This window comes from Triticum aestivum, chromosome 4D, assembly GCF_018294505.1.
Source record: "Triticum aestivum cultivar Chinese Spring chromosome 4D, IWGSC CS RefSeq v2.1, whole genome shotgun sequence".
Lineage (NCBI taxonomy): Eukaryota > Viridiplantae > Streptophyta > Magnoliopsida > Poales > Poaceae > Triticum > Triticum aestivum.
Window position 1 is genome coordinate 42852235 of NC_057805.1, and position 19021 is coordinate 42871255.

Sequence of the window (19021 nt, forward strand, 5' to 3'; positions counted from 1 at the left end):
CTATGATATGATCATAGATATATCTGAGTTACGAGTCTGGCACACAATTAAGACATTGTGGAAAGTGTTTCACAATTAATACCGCCTGGAACACCACAATGTGATGGTGTGTCCGAACATCATAACTGCACCCTATTGGATATGGTGCATACCATGATGTCTCTTATCGAATTACAGCTATCGTTTATGGGTTAGGCATTAGAGACAACCGCATTCACTTTAAAAGGGGCACCACGCAATTCCGTTGAGACGACACGGTTTAGAGAAACCTAAGTTGTCGTTTCTTAAAAGTTTGGGGCTGCGATGCTTATGTGAAAAAGTTTCAGGCTGATAAGCTCGAACCCAAAGCGGATAAATGCATCTTCATAGAATACCCAAAACAGTTGGGTATACCTCCTATTTCAGATCTGGAAGCAAAAGTAATTGCTTCTAGAAACGAGTCCTTTCTCAAGGAAAAGTTTCTCTCGAAAGAATTGAGTGGGAGGATGGTGGAGACTTGATAAGGTTATTGAACTGTCACTTCAACTAGTGTGTAGCAGGGCACAGGAAGTTGTTCCTGTGGCACCTACACCAATTGAAGTGGAAGCTTATGATAGTGACCATGAAACTTCGGATCAAGTCACTACCAAACCTCGTAGGTCGACAAGGATATGTACTACTCCTGAGTGGTACGGTAATCCTGTCTTAGATATCATGTTGTTAGACAATACTGAACCTACGAGCTATGGAGAAGCGATGGTGGGCCCATATTCCGACAAATGGTTAGAAGCCATGAAATCCGAGCTAGGATCCATGTATCAGAACAAAGCATGGACTTTGGTGAACTTGCCCGATGATCGGCAAGCCATTGAGATAAATGGATCTTTAAGAAGAAGACGAACATGGACGGTAATGTTACCGTCTATGAAGCTCGACTTGTGGCAAAGAGAATTTTCACAAGTTCAAGGAGTTGACTACGATGAGATTTTCTCATCCGTAGCGATGCTTAAGTCCGTCGGAATCATGTTAGCATTAGCTGCATTTATGAAATCTGGCAGATGGATGTCAAAACAAGTTTCCTTACCAGTTTTCGTAAGGAAAGGTTGTGTGTGATACAATCAGAAAGGTTTTGTCCTAAGGATGCTAAAAGGCATGCTAGCTCCAGCGATCCTTCCATGGACTAGAGCAAGCATCTCGGAGTCAGAATATACGCTTTGATGGAGTGATCAAAGTTTTTGGGTTTATACAAAGTTTGTTAGAAACTTGTATTTACAATAAAGTGAGTGGGAGCGCTACAACATTTCTGATAAGTATATGTGAATGACATATTGTTGATCCGAAATGATGTAAAATTTCTGGAAAGCATAAAGGGTTGTTTGAAAGGAGTTTTTCAAAGGAAGACCTGGATAAAGCTGCTTACATATTGGGCATCAAGATCTATAGAGATAGATCAAGACGCCCGATGATACTTTCAAAGAACGCACACCTTGACATGATTTTGAAAGAGTTCAAAATAGATCAGCAAAGAAGGAGTTCTTGGCTGTGTTACAAGGTGTGAGTATTGAGTAAGGCTCAAGACCTGACCACAGCAGAAGAGAGAGAAAGGACGAAGGTCGTCCCCTATGCTTTAGACGTAGGCTCTACAGTATGCTATGCTGTGTACCGCACATGAAGTATGCCTTGCCATGAGTTGGTCAAGGGGTACAATAGTGATCCGGGAATGGATCACATGACAGCGGTCGAACTTATCCTTAGTATCTAGTGGACTAAGGAATTTTCTCGATTATGGAGGTGAAAAGGAGTTCGTCGTAAAGGGTTACGTCGATGTGAACTTTGACACTAATTCGGATGACTCTGAGTAGTAAACCGGATTCGTATAGTAGAGCAGTTATTTGAAATGGCTCCAAGTAGCGCGTGGTAGCATCCACAAGATGACATAGATATTCGTAAAGCACACACGGATCTGAAAGGTTCAGACCCGTTGACTAATAACCTCTCTCACAAGCATAACATGATCAAACCAGAACTCATTGAGTATTAATCACATAGTGATGTGAACTAGATTGTTGACTCTAGTAAACTCTTTAGATGTTGGTCACATGGTGATGTGACCTGTGAGTGTTAATCACATGGTGATGTGAACTAGATTATTGACTCTAGTGCAAGTGGGAGACTGTTGGAAATATGCCCTAGAGGCAATAATAAATTGGTTATTATTATATTTCCTTGTTCATGATAATCGTTTATTATCCATGCTAGAATTGTATTGATAGGAAACTCAGATACATGTGTGGATACATAGACAACACCATGTCCCTAGTAAGCCTCTAGTTGACTAGCTCGTTGATCAATAGATGGTTACGGTTTCCTGACCATGGACATTGGATGTCGTTGATAACGGGATCACGTCATTAGGAGAATGATGTGATGGACAAGACCCAATCCTAAGCCTAGCACAAGATCGTGTAGTTCGTTTGCTAAGAGCTTTTCTAATGTCAAGTATCATTTCCTTAGACCATGAGATTGTGCAACTCCCGGATACCGTAGGAATGCTTTGGGTGTACCAAACGTCACAACGTAACTGGGTGGCTATAAAGGTGCACTACAGGTATCTCCGAAAGTGTCTGTTGGGTTGGCACGAATCGAGACTGGGATTTGTCACTCCGTGTAAACGGAGAGGTATCTCTGGGCCCACTCGGTAGGACATCATCATAATGTGCACAATGTGACCAAGGAGTTGATCACGGGATGATGTGTTACGGAACGAGTAAAGAGACTTGCCTGTAACGAGATTGAACAAGGTATCGGGATACCGACGATCGAATCTCGGGCAAGTAACATACCGATTGACAAAGGGAATTGTATACGGGATTGATTGAATCCCCGACATCGTGGTTCATCCGATGAGATCATCGTGGAACATGTGGGAGCCAACATGGGTATCCAGATCCCGCTGTTGGTTATTGGCCGGAGAACGTCTCGGTCATGTCTGCATGGTTCCCGAACCCGTAGGGTCTACACACTTAAGGTTCGATGACGCTAGGGTTATAGGGAATAGATATACGTGGTTACCGAATGTTGTTCGGAGTCCTGGATGATATCCCGGACGTCACGAGGAGTTTCGGAATGGTCCGGAGGTAAAGATTTATATATGGGAAGTCCTGTTTTGGTCACCGGAAAAGTTTCGGGTGCTATCGGTAACGTACCGGGACCACCGGGAGGGTCCCGGGGGTCCACCAGGTGGGGCCACCGGCCCCAGAGGGCTGCGTGGGCCAAGTGTGGGAAGGGACCAGCCCCTAGGTGGGCTGGTGCGCCTCCCACAAGGGGCCCAGGGCGCAGGAAGGGGAAACCCTAGGCTCAGATGGGCCTAAGGCCCACCTAGTGGTGCGCCCCCCTCTCTCCCCCCTTGGCCGCCCCTCCAAGTCCCATCTAGGGCTGGCCGCACCCCTTGGGGGGGACCCTAGATGGGGGCGTAGCCCCTCCCCCTCCCCTATATATAGTGGGGTTTTGGGGCTGCCATACACATGAGAACATCTCTCTCTTGGCGCAGCCCTACCCCTCTCCCTCCTCGTCTCTCGCAGTGCTTGGCGAAGCCCTGCTGGAGTGCCACGCTCCTCCATCACCACCATGCCATTGTGCTGCTGCTGGACGGAGTCTTCCCCAACCTCTCCCTCTCTCCTTGCTGGATCAAGGCGTGGGAGACGTCACCGGGCTGCACGTGTGTTGAACGCGGAGGCGCCGTGGTTCGGTGCTTAGATCGGAATCAACCGCGATCTGAATCGCTACGAGTACGACTCCTTCATCCGCGTTCTTGCAACGCTTCCGCATCACGATCTACAATGGTATGTAGATGCACTCCCCTTCCCCTCGTTGCTAGATTACTCCATAGATTGATCTTGGTGATGCGTAGAAAATTTTGAATTTCTGCTTCGTTCCCCAACACCGGCCTCATGGCCATTGATGGCGGGCCGAAGCTCCGACACCTCCTCCTCCTCGTCGTCCACGAATAGTCGATCCCGCCTCACGCCAGCGAGGTGGATATGGCGACGGTTCGCCTCCACCTCCCGTTCGGACTAGAGCGACTCCAAGATGGCCTGTTTTTGGCCACGAGGTCAAGATCGGCGATGAGCATCGTGAAGGTGGTTGCGCCCGCTTGCTCCACCTACAATTGTGCCTCCACCGCAAGGTGCTCCACCTCCTCCTCCTCCATGATGAATCCATCGGGCTCAACCTCCATGCCTGCCGCCTCCTCCCCCACCGCCATCCATGTACGCCTCCACAAAATCCTCCTCTGCAAGGTGAGCGGCGCAATGTATCTCGGCAGCACGCATCTCCCGCGCGATCTGTCTGATGCTCCAGCGTGAGCATTTAATAATATGTGATCTTCTATCAGACCATGGTGGACAGAGATGTGGGAGCGGAAGGGCAAGCGGTGGCGGTGCAAACAAGGGGGAGATGGGAAATAGGGGTGGATAGGGTTTACCCTCGCCGTCCGGCTTAAATAGCCAGATTTGACCCCTCAAGGGGAAGGATTGCGGGATTCTTAACATGGTGTTGATATTCCCCTTGTAGAGCACATGGGTAATTTTCCATCTCTAGTGCATGCAATCAAGAGATTTGAGTGTACTTGACCATCCTCTTGCTTCCAAGAGTGCCATGAGTCTTTCAGTGTTTGCGCCAATTGGTTCTCTCAAGTATTGACGTCCAAACACCTCGACCACCGCAATAGCAAATCTGACATAGCGTCAGCACATGTGCTCTCAGACATCAGATCCGCCATATGCAAGCATCCGCAAAGCAATGTGCCCTTCTGGTAACCAGAAAATTCAATTCTTCCTACGACATACTTTTCAAAATGAAGTAGTCATCGAAGCCCAGACACCATTGTAGAGGCGATCGAACACATTTCTCGGCAACAGAAAGCACCGGCAAAAAATATTCGCGAATAGGGCATCGGGGGCAAAGTGGTCGTCCATCAGCATCAAATTCCCCCGTACCCTATTCCGATTCAGCACTCAATGACCCTTGATCGATCCCTTGAAATTGAAAACATGCTCTTCCGCACGCTCCTCATATGCAAGGACTGCCTGCATCATCGTCGCTTCATCTGCATAATCCTCCTCGTCGGACGACTCAACGTAGAGATCATAGAAGTATTCCATGTTCAATCTATTGCTTCAAAGAAGGGAGAAAAAATATCAAAAAATTAGCACAGGATTTCACCAAACACTTGTCGGGCTTGGTGACCCCCACGGACAGCATCCACGGGGGCAGATGGTACCTACACGGCGGACGAATAAGAGGTGGAACGGTGGCATAGGCAAAGCGGCGTGGCAACCGGGTGGAGCGGCGGAGGTCGCGGAGGTCCGGGAAAGGCTTGACGGACGACCGGGGTGATACAACGACCGCGTCGGATAGGGAGGAAGTGGATGCGGAGCAAGGGGGTGGAGACGCGGGCTATGGGTGTGGTTTTGGGTGGGCCGAGGGTGTCGGAGTCCTACATGACGATGGTTTTGGGTGGGCCCTAGTTTGCGGGAAACATACACGCGAACGCGCCCGGGAAACGATGCAGGATGACGTAGCGTCTAAACAGTTCGGTCCAAACGTTCACGGGTGATTTGAGGGTCCGCTTTGAAGATACCCTAAGATTATGAAATTTTGTACCAATGTCTAAGCTCCGCCCCCTATATTATCAAATCCAAATACCTAATCTATTTAGCATGGCTCACAGTAAAACTATTATATTGTAAATGTACATGTGCAAAAGTAGCTTGTCACCAATTACACATGTAAACTTAATTCAAAATAACCATGTATATTATTACTAAATAAGATGAAGAAAGCAGAAACCCTAGTAGGTGAACAATTCATTAACCCAAATGATAAGTGTCACATGTGCACGAAGCACTTCGGTCCTGACGTTTTTTCCAACTAAAGTTGTCATCCGAAAAGAAAAAAAACTAAAACTTGCCATCAGAAAAGAAGTTGTCATACTTTGACAACTAAAGTTGCCATCTTCGCGTCACTAAATTTGACATAAAAAACGTTTGGAGTTGTCATGTGTTCATGCGACACTTCTTTATTAAAAGTTCATGCTCTTTCCCTCTTGCGGAGTTTAGTTATGCTATATCTCGGCTATTCGAAATCTAAAAATCCGTGCTTCAGTTTTGTCTTGATTGTGAGTTTTTCTTAGTCGTTTTATTACTTTATGAAAACGCAATTGTAAATAGTATCCGCGATAGCTAACATAGCTATAGCTCGGACCTCATCGCTAAGCTACAAAAAATGCAATTTAAAACCTTGATAACCACGCAGCTAACCAGCCGCTCAAGTTACTTCGTTCAATTTATGCACAAGGACGGCATTTATTGACAAATAAATTATATTAGCAGAACATATGTCTTTTACAGTGAATACACAAGCCAAGCAAAGATGAGAATATTCCAAGATCGCAAACAGCATGTGCCGCGGTTAAAAAGGTCGTAAATTACAACATTTTCTCTTGTACTTTTTCCGCAGCACACAAAAGTTGGCCTACAATGGCCTACAGTGGATGTTTACATTTTGAACATAATAGAATGAAAAATTGAAAGCTCTCCGCTGGAATTGTCCTATCCTCAGTATCTTCACGACGCGTTGGCCTGGTGTTGGATTCGGGAGCTTCATTTAGCTTGTTTTGGCTGCGGCACAGTTGACAATCTAAGCCTAACAGATTAAAAAGAAGAAATGTTATTATCAGCATAACTTCGCACATCAAGCAGGAAAACCAACAAACAAGATGAACTGCCAACATACTGTGAATTATCCATTCGACAAGTGGAGACACGCACATTGGCAGAGTCTCCCAACATAAAACAGGGTTTTGACCATTATTACTTTGCAAATGAATATGTTAGTAATACATTTAAAATAGTACTTTTCATGACAAACCATACTTCCAATGAAATGTTACTTTTGCTTTGATCAATCTATAATACATCATCTATTTGTAAGTCAAAGCTAGAGAAGTTTTACTGCATGCTTTCTAGGACCTCATATATTTCCAAATACTACGGTAGCACAAGAGTACCTGAGGGGCTTTCTTTGAACAGTTGATGTTGATGCACGAGTAGCGCCAACTGGCGGGCCAGCAAGCTCAAGTGGCTTTTTAAAAATAAAAACAGAATCACAATTAATATCAATATACAAGCAAATAATAGTGGAAGAAGCTAAATCACACCATGCACTTAGAGAGAGATATAAAGCATTAAGAGCTAATGAGTATGTATAAATACAAAATACATATGAAAAAAGTTAGAAGGAAAAAAATACCTCCAGCTCTTCCTCAGCCTTGCGCTTCAGATGATTATTACCATGAGAACTCAAATTACATGTTTGCCCCACGGTCCTTCCAGAACATCCTTCCAAAGATGTTCCATGAACAGGAAGCACATGTTTATCGTCAGGCTTAGCTTGGTACGATGCCAGCTCATCAAGCTCATCAACCACAGCTGGAGAGAAATTCACAGGATTATTTGCAGGAATCCTCTCAGCTTCCCTGTGTAAGCTATTGAAACAAATGTCCAACCCATTTGTTGGAGCACCATTGCTTGAAGTAGATGGCATACTGTTAGGTTGTGTAACTACATCCAACACAGCAATGTTCGCAGGAGCAGATGTACTTCCAAGAAAGTGCCCTGGATGTTCATGCTCAAGGGATTCTGTGTGAAGATTTGAATGCCCATTCAAAATACTTTGGGTTTCTTTACTTGATACACTGGGGACCAACAAAGAAGTACTTTGATAGCCACCAGAATGATCTAGAGCAGATTGAGGATCACTCCAACTTTCAGCGCCCAATTGATTTCCAACTTGACCATCAGCTGTAACAACGTTCCTAGAAACAGTGCGACTGCTCCTAGCTACTGTTCTGGAAGAACGAGGAGGGCGCACTCCACCAGGAAAAACAAACAAAGGGATATCTTTTCTTTTTACATGGGACACTTCAATATCCATTCCTTCCCTCCGATGTGCATAAGCAAGAACTGCGTTCTTAAACTCATTTACGATTCCTCTGATGTCAAATTGCTCAGCTTCTTGAGGTTGGGCAGTTTGTTTTCTCCAAAGACCCATGAAGTAAAAACTATGCAGCGGCCTGGATCCATCTGAGAAATCTCTGGGATGCGGATGTGCAAGGAGCATCTCATGAGTATATCGTTCAAACTACATCAGCAGCCAAAATCACATATTAAAACACACGTAGCACACATTACTAAGAAGAATGAAAGTTTTGTTTTCAGTTATTCACCTTTAATACAAGCGTCCGAAGGCGAGACTCTACCCAACCTTTCCAATTCCTGAGGTCATCTTCATTTCTCGCTGTGATACCAACCTCCAAATAATTTTTATATAATTCAAAAAATGGATATGGCTCGAATAAATCATCCCAGGTTGCTCTATTTTCATCTATTGCCTGCAGTTAATCATCAAGGGGAAATCAAGTCTGATGCAAGATATAGATAGGTTCCATACACGTGAACTCAAAATAGAAGTTCTAAACATAAATGCAAAAAGGTTGCTACAGTATAAGTTAACAGCAAAAACACAAGCAATACATACATACATTACAGTATGTTTTAGTCAGATAATATTAGTAAGATAACAAATGGTGTGCTTCCATTAGCATTACAGATGCATTGAGATAAATGTTTTCTGAGGATAAAGTTCAGACCTTTAAGATCAATATGAATATATATTACTACTAGACAGTAGACATCAGTAAGATGAATATGCATTTGAATGCATGTTAGGATTTTAATTACTGAATTCCTGTTAAATTATAAACAAATTATTCTGAAATAATAAGTACCTGGCAGATCTCGTATCCTCGTGTGAATTCTTGGACCATCACATACCTAGTACTAGTAGATACGTTATAACTAGAATTCATACAAGGATAGGCGGGTGTAATTATAGGCATCTGATGGCCCCTGTCTCTAAAGTTTCTTCTTGGATCCCAAACAGGGAGGCCAAGAGGACCCTCCTCAATATGGCAAAGTGTAACAGGGTTGGGCCACTTCCACTGGCTGTAGACTCTGAAAAAACGAGATATCAACATGCTGGGCGATGCATTTGGATACAATTGACATATACGAGCAACAAGAATTGCCCAATTTATGCCACCCAAGAATCCCATAACCTGGACATGGAAGAAAAATCTTAGTATCAATTTCACATTCATAGACCATAATACTGATATAATGATATGCATATGCACCGTAATGTAAACATGCAATCATGCACTGGACATAGCTAGCAGGGTGCTAAGTATCTCCACACGCTGCAATTTGTTTTATTTACCCAACTATATTTTATGTGCAACGGTATTTTAGAAATATCAGTGAACAGCTTAAGAAAATGCTAACTTCTTTTGGTTCTCTTGTTTTCTTTACTTGTATTCTGTGTCCCATACTACCACAGTACTAGTTGCACAGTTGACCCCTAAACAATACGAAAGCTATTTTCGTAGATCTATTATTAAGGAAGATAAATGGCAGATAACATATCGTTACATTTGGTGTCAACTCTTGCTTGAAACCAAATGGAACATAATGTCTTCTTTTAGAATGAGGCGAAATATTCTCTTGTTCTGTTGGTCTCCACATGTAAAGTTTCCGGCCTCCCTAAAAATGCATGTGCGTTCATACTTTAAAGCATACTCTTGCAGCGAGAAGAAGCATACGTTTGAGTACACCCCACGGCGCTTCCCCCAGTATCTCATGAACCTTAAGGTTGTGCGAAAACTCTGGATTTGAGAAAACAAATGGGTTTTAGTCCATAGAATATTGACATGTTTACTTGAGAAACAGGCGACACATACCGGAATGTTTGGGACCAATCGTAATATTTGATCAGTAACTCGACACCCATTTAAACTACGAACAGCCTGTTCATCAACATTGTGCAGTATGGAGTCCTGAGAAAGATCAAGATCCTGAAATGGAATCATGTAACATGATCAGGAATTCATATCAAACATCATCAAAACATGTTATGAAATGATTCACGAGCTAAACAAAACTAGGGAATAAAATGCTAAGCTCCATTTTCACAGTCTTCCATTTTTGGAGATGCAAATGCTTCCATTTTCTACTCATTTACTACAATGAGTACAATATAAATATAGCATAGAGTACCGATACAATTTTTAAATAACAAAGCTGTAAAACAAAACTTACATCAGGAATCACCACATGTGCAAGGTTTGCATATAAAAGGTCAATAGACACCCCACAAAGTTTGAACCCCAGAACAGGCACATGAGCATCTGGTACTGGGTGTAATTCAGAAACTTCTGGCATCTCGGCTAGCATATCGTGAAGACACCTGAAGAAGTAGTCCTGCGAAAAATAAAATGCACATTGGACACAATAAGACTGTGATAACTTTGGAATTTAGTAATAGATCCTCTTACATTTCGAGTTGCGTGTCTTGGACCCACACATAGCGTGTCAATATCTGCGCCAGGACCGTGCACCTGTGCAATAAGCAACAGAATAGGTAGAATCACAACAGTAAATTTAGGTGATAGATAGAAATCTCATAAAACAGCGACAGTATATATCTCTAGCAGTAAACCTAACTAAAACCACCAGACTCTGCACAGATATACTCATATAATGACTAATGCACTTGCATCATTTGATAGAAAAAACATACAAAATAGGCAAAAAGCATGAAAACACTTAACAAGTGACAAGCAAGTATTTCTTTAGAAATAGGACTAGACAAGAAACAGAGCAACGGAGTACCCCAAGGCGGTATGAACCAAATGTGAAGATCTTAGCATTTGCTTCTTGCACGAACTGCTCGCCATAACCGCTCACCCTAGTGGCCTTCTTAATCCAAGTTTTCACAGTCTGCCAGGACAAACAACAAGTCATCTTAAAACTGGTGTACCCAAATTATAATCCAAAATATAAGCACACCGGCAGAGTATGCTCAAACCTGGTCAAGTTTGCCTAAGACCTCTTCTCGCGAGACAGCCTCCTCTTGACTCTCATACAAGCCCGCATCAGCAAGGAACTGATCGACACCAATAACAACATATGAGCAGAACACATTAAACAGGAGAGCAACGGAAAATTCAAAAATTCATGGTCTATCTGACACCCATATCACACACGCACGCACCTTTTCGACCTCGGCTGTCTGCACAACATCCTTCTCAGTTGGCCCGCCTAATGAGATTGGCTCGGAGACGCCAAGATAACCAGTATTGCTCTTCACCATCAAGGCTCCCAAATTATTATTCATTTTATTTTTCAACGAAAGGTCGATTGTACAAGCTTTATATAAAGCAAAGGGGAATGCTGGGGATACCAGCTTTACAAGGTAGAGTTCAATACAACACCAAAAATGTATATTACAGCAGTAGAATCAATCAAACTGAGCCTACACGTCGCACTACCCCAGGACAGCAGAAGCAGACCGACTCCTTGTCTTCACCGACGCCTGGCTGCTGGAGGGCCAGGCTCCACGACTCAATCCTCGGAAACCCTCCCTGAGCGGCGGATCTAGACGTCGTGCCGGCCGAAATTGGTGGAGGGTCAGTGGAGTTTAACCGACGACGAGGCCGAACAGAGACGGCGATGGCCGCGACGCGTGGAATTGGGGGGGTGAGGCGTCGGCGGCGACGCTGAGCTACGGCGCGAGCGGCGGCAGGTCTAGGGCACAGCGGTCAGATTGGATTGGAGGCTGCGCGGGTCAGGTGAGGGGGAGAGGCAGTAAATATAGGGGGATGGGGCGGCGGAGCGGAACGAAACCGTCGAGGATGGATTCCGACTCCGTTTCTAGCACGGAGGGCGCATAATAACTGATTTCAATTCAATCGAAAAACAAGGCAAATTGAAGGCGTGTTAGGGAGCGAATTGACTCCCCGGGAACGCGGCGGCGGCGGCGGCGGCGTTGCAGGTCCGGTACGGCGGCGGCCGTGAAATCCGGGAAGCTGCGGCGCGGGGGAGGATGGTGGACGGGGCGGGCGCCCGAGATGCGGACGGTTGTCGCCGGAGATGGCTCGAGGCGACGGGCCTAGGGGCTATGGCTTGTGGCTCTGCTCCAATGGGGAGAGGCGAGGAGAGGAGGAGAGTGGGGTGGGGGAGGAGTCGGGAAAGGACAGGGGTGGGGGGTGGCCGGTAGACGGAACAGAAGGGGTGTGGGCAAAAGGTTCGAGCTGGACGAGTTTTTTTCTTTTCTTTCGGAGCATCTTGATTCAGTCCATGTACAGAAAAAAGCTCGGAGTAAATTTTAGGGTATCAAACAGTGATTTTTTATTATCTCTACTCCTAATCTCTCCTTCCAAAGTTGGTAGCCTGATACGGTTTATTTTCGTCCGGTTTTTCTTTGTCCCACCACCGACCACCCTTACCACGCTGGGTTTTTTATCTATCAATTTATTTTCTCTCCACTCTTTTATTACAAATCAGCACTTTCCTAACATACAAAAGATCACGGATCTAACTTTCATAATTTATCCAAATCAACCGATCCTTCCATTAATGCAATTTGTTTTAGAAAACAAATAACACATTTTTAGGAAACAAATAATGGGTGTTAAGGAGAGAGAGTGCGTAAGTCATTCATTCGTTACCCTATGTTCGATCGATCGTCCGATTTTCTATCCTTCACAATTTCAGAAGAAAAAAGATTTTCTCTCCTTCACTTTCTTTTATATCACGCTACAAAGGAAAAATACCAAGAGTCGATCTCTCTTAACTTCTCTTTCTTGAAAAAAATAGGAAGGTAATTAGATTGAGGAGAGGGCAACGCTGCCTTACTTTCTCCCATGAGAGCACACCATACCTCTGATGTGCCTCCCCTCACGCGGCCGCCTCTCCTCCACACCTTCCCGCGGTGCCGACGACGGCCATCCATGGTGCTCCTCTGCTTCGCCGCCACCCCACGCACCTTGTCGCCTCACTCCTTTGCTTTCTCCTCTACGCCTCTCCACGCTACACCATGGTGGTGCTAACTACCGAGGCCGAGGCCGTCTGCCGCCACTGCTCCCTCCCTCCAGCCCCCGCCTCCATTCTCTCTCTGCTCTAAATCTCCGCCCGCCTGCGCCTCTGACTCTGGCCGACGCTAGCGGATCTCGCGTCGGCCGCCACTCGCGCGGCTCCGCCTCGTCGCCTCTATCGATCCCCAAGCACCTCATGGTCGTTCCGCCTCTGCGCGCACCCCTGCAGCTAACCCTAGACGCGGAGCTGTGATGTGGGTAGTGAGGATGGGAGCGGGGCGTTCGTATCACTGAGTGGGTGGTGCGGCTGTGGTGTCCCAGTGTGGGTGGAGAAGCAAGGGCAATGGTGGCGCCGTGTTGTGGCGGAGGAGAAGGATGGCTTTGTGGTGGACCGAGCATGTGGGGTAGAAAGATTCTAGACATGCCAACTGCCTATACAGAATATCTGTGAAGAATGCACTCATGTAGTCTCATGGAAACTTCTTTTATTTGTTTGAGAAATTTGGAAGAAGAAAGGTGTAGTGTTGTGAATAGAATATAAGGTTGGGATCAGTGGTAGACATGTGCATATTACATTTGTGTTTCTACAACAACAAATTTGTGTTTATGTATTTTCTCTACATATTTCCTTTTGTGCCATTGCCAGTAATTCCGTGCCTTGCCAGTGATCCAATAATATTCTTCTAATTTCGGCTTAGTTGTTTCCTCAGTTTCTGTATGCCAAGGACGTGGTGGATCCAAGGAAGTTTCGATGCAGAGTTAGCTTTGGAAGGAACTTTTTTTGCTCGCTGTGTTTACAAGTTTTGATCCAACAATATCCATTTCATATATATTTTTCCTGAAAATAAGTAAATATATTAACCAGAAGTATCGGGTACAAAACTATTCTAAAGTTATTTTTAGTACCACTAGCACCATCAACAATTGGCATGTGGGCTTGTTTTCCTTTGTAAAACGATGATGAAAAAATTATCTCCGGGTCTAAGTTCCTCAAGTTGAAGGAAATATGCCCTACGGGCAATAATAAAGTTATTATTTATTTCCTTATTTCATGATAAATGTTTATTATTCATGCTAGAATTGTATTAACCGAAAACTTGATACATGTGTGAATACATAAACAAAACAGAGTGTCCCTAGTATGCCTCTACTTGACTAGCTCATTAATCAAAGATGGTTAAGTTTCCTAGCCATAGACATGTGTTGTCATTTGATGAACGGGATCACATCATTAGAGAATGATGTGATGGACAAGACCCATTCATTAGCTTAGCATTATGATCGTTTCAGTTTCATTGCTACTGCTTCCTTCATGACTTATACATGTTCCTCTGACTATGAGATTATGCAACTCCCGAATACCGGAGGAACACTTTGTGTGCTATCAAACGTCACAACATAAATGGGTGATTATAAAGATGCTCTACAGGTGTCTCCGAAGGTGCTTGTTGAGTTGGCATATATCGAGATTAGGATTTGTCACTCTGTGTATCTGAGAGGTATCTCTGGGCCCTCTCGGTAATGCACATCACTATAAGCCTTGCAAGCATTGTGACTAATGAGTTAGTTGCGGGATGATGCATTACGGAACGAGTAAAGAGAATTTCCGGTAACGAGATTGAACTAGGTATGAGGATACCGATGATCGAATCTCGGGCAAGTAACATACCGATGACAAAGGGAACAACGTATGTTGTTATGCGGTTTGACCGATAAAGATCTTCGTAGAATATGTTGGAACCAATATGAGCATCCAGGTTCCGCTATTGGTTATTGACCGGAGATGTGTCTCGGTCATGTCTACATAGTTCTCGAACCCGTAGGGTCTGCACGCTTAACGTTCGATGACGATTTGTATTATGAGTTATGTGATTTGATGTACCAAAGGTTGTTCAGAGTCCCGGATGAGATCACGGACATGATGAGGAGTCTTGAAATGCTTGAGACGTAAAGATCGATATATTGGAAGGCTATATTCGGACATCAGAAAGGTTCCGAGTGATTCGGGTATTTTTTGGAGTACCGAAGAGTTACGGGAATTCGTTGGGAGAAGTAATGGGCCTTATTGGGCTTTAGTGGAGAGAGGGGAGAAGGGCCAAGAGGTGGCGCGCACCTCCCCCTGCCCAAACCGAATTGGACAAGGGGTGGGGGGCGGCCCCCCTTTCCTTCTCCCTCTCCCTCTCTTCCCTTCTCTCCTACTCCGAATAGGAAAGAGGAGGGGAATCCTACTTAGACTGGGGAGTCCTAGTAGGATTCCCCACACCTGGCACGCCCCCCTTGGGCCGGCCATCTCTTCCCTCCCCTCCTTTATATACGTGTCCAGGGGGCACCCCAAAGGACTCAAGATTTGTCTTAGCAGTGTGTTGTGCCCCCCTCCACAGTTACTGCACAGAAGAATGCCGGACGTTGTGAACGCCTGGCAGAGCAAAGCTGATGACTACTCGATAGTTCAGTGTGCCATGCTTTACGGCTTAGAACCGGGACTTCAACGATGTTTTGAACGTCATGGAGCATATGAGATGTTCCAGGAATTGAAGTTAATATTTCAAGCAAATGCCCGGATTGAGAGATATGAAGTCTCCAATAAGTTCTATAGCTACAAAATGGAGGAGAATAGTTCTGTCAGTGAGCATATACTCAAAATGTCTAGGTATCATAATCACTTGACTCAGCTGGGAGTTAATCTTCCGGTTGATATTGTCATTGACAGAGTTCTTCAATCACTGCCACCAAGCTACAAAAGCTTCATGATGAACTATAACATGCAAGGGATGGATAAGACGATTCCCGAGCTCTTCGCAATGCTAAAGGTTGCGGAGGTAGAAATCAAGAAGGAGCATCAAGTGTTGATGGTCAACAAGACCACCGGTTTCAAGAAAAAGGGTAAAGGAAAGAAGGGGAACTTCAAGAAGAACGGCAAGCAAGTTGCTGCTCAAGTCAGAAGCCCAAGTCTGGACCTAAGCCTGAGACTGAGTGCTTCTACTACAAAGGGGCTGGTCACTGGAAGCGGAACTGCCCCAAGTATTTGGCGGATAAGAAGGATGGCAAGGTGAACAAAGGTATATGTGATATACATGTTATTGATGTGTACGTTACTAATACTCGCAGTAGTACATGGGTATTTGATACTGGTTCTGTTGCTAATGTTTGCAACTCGAAACAGGGACTACGGATTAAGCAAAGATTGGCTAAGGACGAGGTGACGATGCGCGTGGGAAATGGTTCCAAAGTCGATGTGATCGTCGTCGGCACGCTACCTCTACATCTACCTTCGGGATTAGTTTTAGACCTGAATAATTATTATTTGGTGCCAGCGTTAAGCATGAACATTATATCCAGATCTTGTTTGATGCGAGACGGTTATTCATTTAAATCCGAGAATAATGGTTGTTCTATTTATATGAGTAATATCTTTTATGGTCATGCACCCTTGAAGAGTGGTCTATTTTTGTTGAATCTCGATAGTAGTGACACACATATTCATAATATTGAAGCCAAAAGATGCAGAGTTGATAATGATAGTGCAACTTATTTGTGGCACCGCCGTTTGGGTCATATTGGTGTAAAGCGCATGAAGAAACTCCATTCTGATGGACTTTTGGAATCACTTGGTACTTGCGAACCATGCCTCATGGGCAAGATGACTAAAACTCCGTTCTCCGGAACAATGACGCGAGCAACTGATTTGTTGGAAATCATACATACTGATGTATGTGGTCCGATGAATATTGAGGCTCGCGGCGGGTATCGTTATTTTCTGACCTTCACAGATGATTTAAGCAGATATGGGTATATCTACTTGATGAAACATAAATCTGAAACATTTGAAAAGTTCAAAGAATTTCAGAGTGAAGTGGAAAATCATCGTAACAAGAAAATAAAGTTTCTATGATCTGATCGTGGAGGAGAATATTTCAGTTACGAGTTTGGTCTTCATTTGAAACAATGCGGAATAGTTTCACAACTCACGCCACCTGGAACACCACAGCGTAATGGTGTATCCGAACGTCGTAACCGCACTTCATTAGATATGGTGCGATCTATGATGTCTCTTACTGATTTACCGCTATCGTTTTGGGGTTATGCTTTAGAGACCGTTGCATTCACATTAAATAGGGCACCATCTAAATCCGTTGAGACGACACCTTATGAACTGTGGTTTGGCAAGAAACCCAAATTGTCGTTTCTTAAAGTTTGGGGCTGCGATGCTTATGTGAAAAAACTTCAACCTGATAAGCTCGAACCCAAATCGGAGAAATGTGTCTTCATAGGATACCCAAAGGAGACTGTTGGGTACACCTTCTATCACAGATCCGAAGGCAATACATTCGTTGCTAAGAATGGATCATTTCTAGAGAAGGAGTTTCTCTCGAAAAAAGTGAGTGCGAGGAAAGTAGAACTTGATGAGGTAACTGTACCTGCTCCCTTATTGGAAAGTAGTTCATCACAGAAATCAGTTCCTGTGACTACTACACCAATTAGTGAGGAAGCTAATGATGATGATCATGTAACTTCAGATCAAGTTACTACTGAACCTCGTAGGTCAACCAGAGTAAGATCCGCACCAGAGTGGTATGGTAATCCGGTTCTGGAGGTCATGTTAATTGACCATGACGAACCTATGAACTATGAGGAAGCGATGATGAGCCCAGATTCCGCGAAATGGCTTGAGGCCATGAAATCTGAGATGGGATCCATGTATGAGAACAAAGTGTGGACTTTGGTTGACTTGCCCAATGATCGGCAAGCCATAGAGAACAAATGGATCTTCAAGAAGAAGACTGACGTTGCCGGTAATGTTACTGTCTACAAAGCTCGACTTGTTGCGAAAGGTTTTCGACAAGTTCAAGGAGTTGACTACGATGAGACCTTCTCACCCGTAGCGATGCTTAAGTCCGTCCGAATCATGTTAGCAATTGCTGCATTTTATGATTATGAAATTTGGCAAATGGATGTAAAGACTGCATTCCTGAATGGATTTCTGGAAGAAGAGTTGTATATGATGCAACCCGAAGGTTTTATCAATCCAAAGGATGCTAACAAATTGTGCAAGCTCCAGCGATCCATTTATGGACTGGTGCAAGCATCTCGGAGTTGGAATAAAGGTTTTGATAGTGTGATCAAAGCATATGGTTTTATATAGACTTTTGGAGAAGCCTGTATTTACAAGAAAGTGAGTGGGAGCTCTGTAGCATTTCTAATATTATATGTGGATGACATATTGTTGATTGGAAATGATATAGAATTTCTGGATACCATAAAAGGATACTTGAATAATAGTTTTTCAATGAAGGACCTCGGTGAAGCTGCTTATATATTGGGCATCAAGATCTATAGAGATAGATCAAGACGCTTAATTGGACTTTCACAAAGCACATACCTTGATAAAGTTTTGAAGAAGTTCAAAATGGATCAAGCAAAGAAAGGGATCTTGCCTGTGTTACAAGGTGTGAAGTTGAGTCAGACTCAATGCTCGACCACTGCAGAAGATAGAGAGAAAATGAAAGTCATTCCCTATGCTTCAGCCATAGATTCTATCATGTATGCAATGCTGTGTACCAGAACTGATGTGTGCCTTGCTATTAGTTTAGCAGGGAGGTACCAAAGTAATCCAGGAGTGGATCACTGGACAGCGGTCAAGAACATCCTGAAATACCTGAAAAGGACTAAGGATATGTTTCTCGTTTATGGAGGTGACAAAGAGCTCATCGTAAATGGTTATGTCGATGCAAGCTTTGACACTAGTCCGGATGAATCTAAGTCACAAACCGGATACATATTTATATTGAACGGTGGAGCTATCAGTTGGTGCAGTTCTAAGCAAAGCGTCGTGGCGCGATCTATGTGTGAAGCGGAGTACATAGCTGTTTGGAAGCAGCAAATGAAGGAGTCTGGATGAAGGAGTTCATATCCGATCTAGGTGTCATACCTAGTGCATCGGGTCCAATGAAAATCTTTTGTGACAATACTGGTGCAATTGCCTTGGCAAAGGAATCCAGATTTCACAAAAGAACCAAGCACATCAAGAGACGCTTCAATTCCATCCGC

The 19021-nt window shown here is 44.2% G+C and overlaps 1 protein-coding gene across 1 annotated transcript; it reads right to left on the bottom strand.

Moving 5' to 3' along the window:
- Positions 1 to 6442: 6442 nt before the first annotated feature.
- Positions 6443 to 12140, bottom strand: LOC123096049 (nuclear poly(A) polymerase 1). Its single transcript, XM_044517634.1, has 12 exons — positions 11152 to 12140; positions 10966 to 11043; positions 10770 to 10877; positions 10433 to 10495; positions 10197 to 10358; positions 9839 to 9952; positions 9701 to 9763; positions 8828 to 9157; positions 8267 to 8431; positions 7291 to 8181; positions 7049 to 7122; positions 6443 to 6684 (listed from the first exon to the last, which is right to left on the bottom strand). The coding sequence occupies exons 1-12, from the start codon at positions 11272 to 11274 to the stop codon at positions 6642 to 6644; spliced, it is 2214 nt and encodes a 737-aa protein (XP_044373569.1). The 5' UTR covers positions 11275 to 12140; the 3' UTR covers positions 6443 to 6641.
- Positions 12141 to 19021: the final 6881 nt, after the last annotated feature.

Excerpts from the sequence above, each read along its gene's own strand:
- LOC123096049 (XM_044517634.1), bottom strand. The coding sequence starts at position 11,274 with ATGAATAATAATTTGGGAGCCTTGATGGTGAAGAGCAATACTGGTTAT. Across the intron at positions 9,158-9,700 it reads GCCGTGGGGTGTACTCAAAC|GTTATGGGATTCTTGGGTGG; the intron begins GTATGCTTCTTC and ends TTCCATGTCCAG. Across the intron at positions 6,685-7,048 it reads GTTCAAAGAAAGCCCCTCAG|GCTTAGATTGTCAACTGTGC; the intron begins GTACTCTTGTGC and ends TTAATCTGTTAG.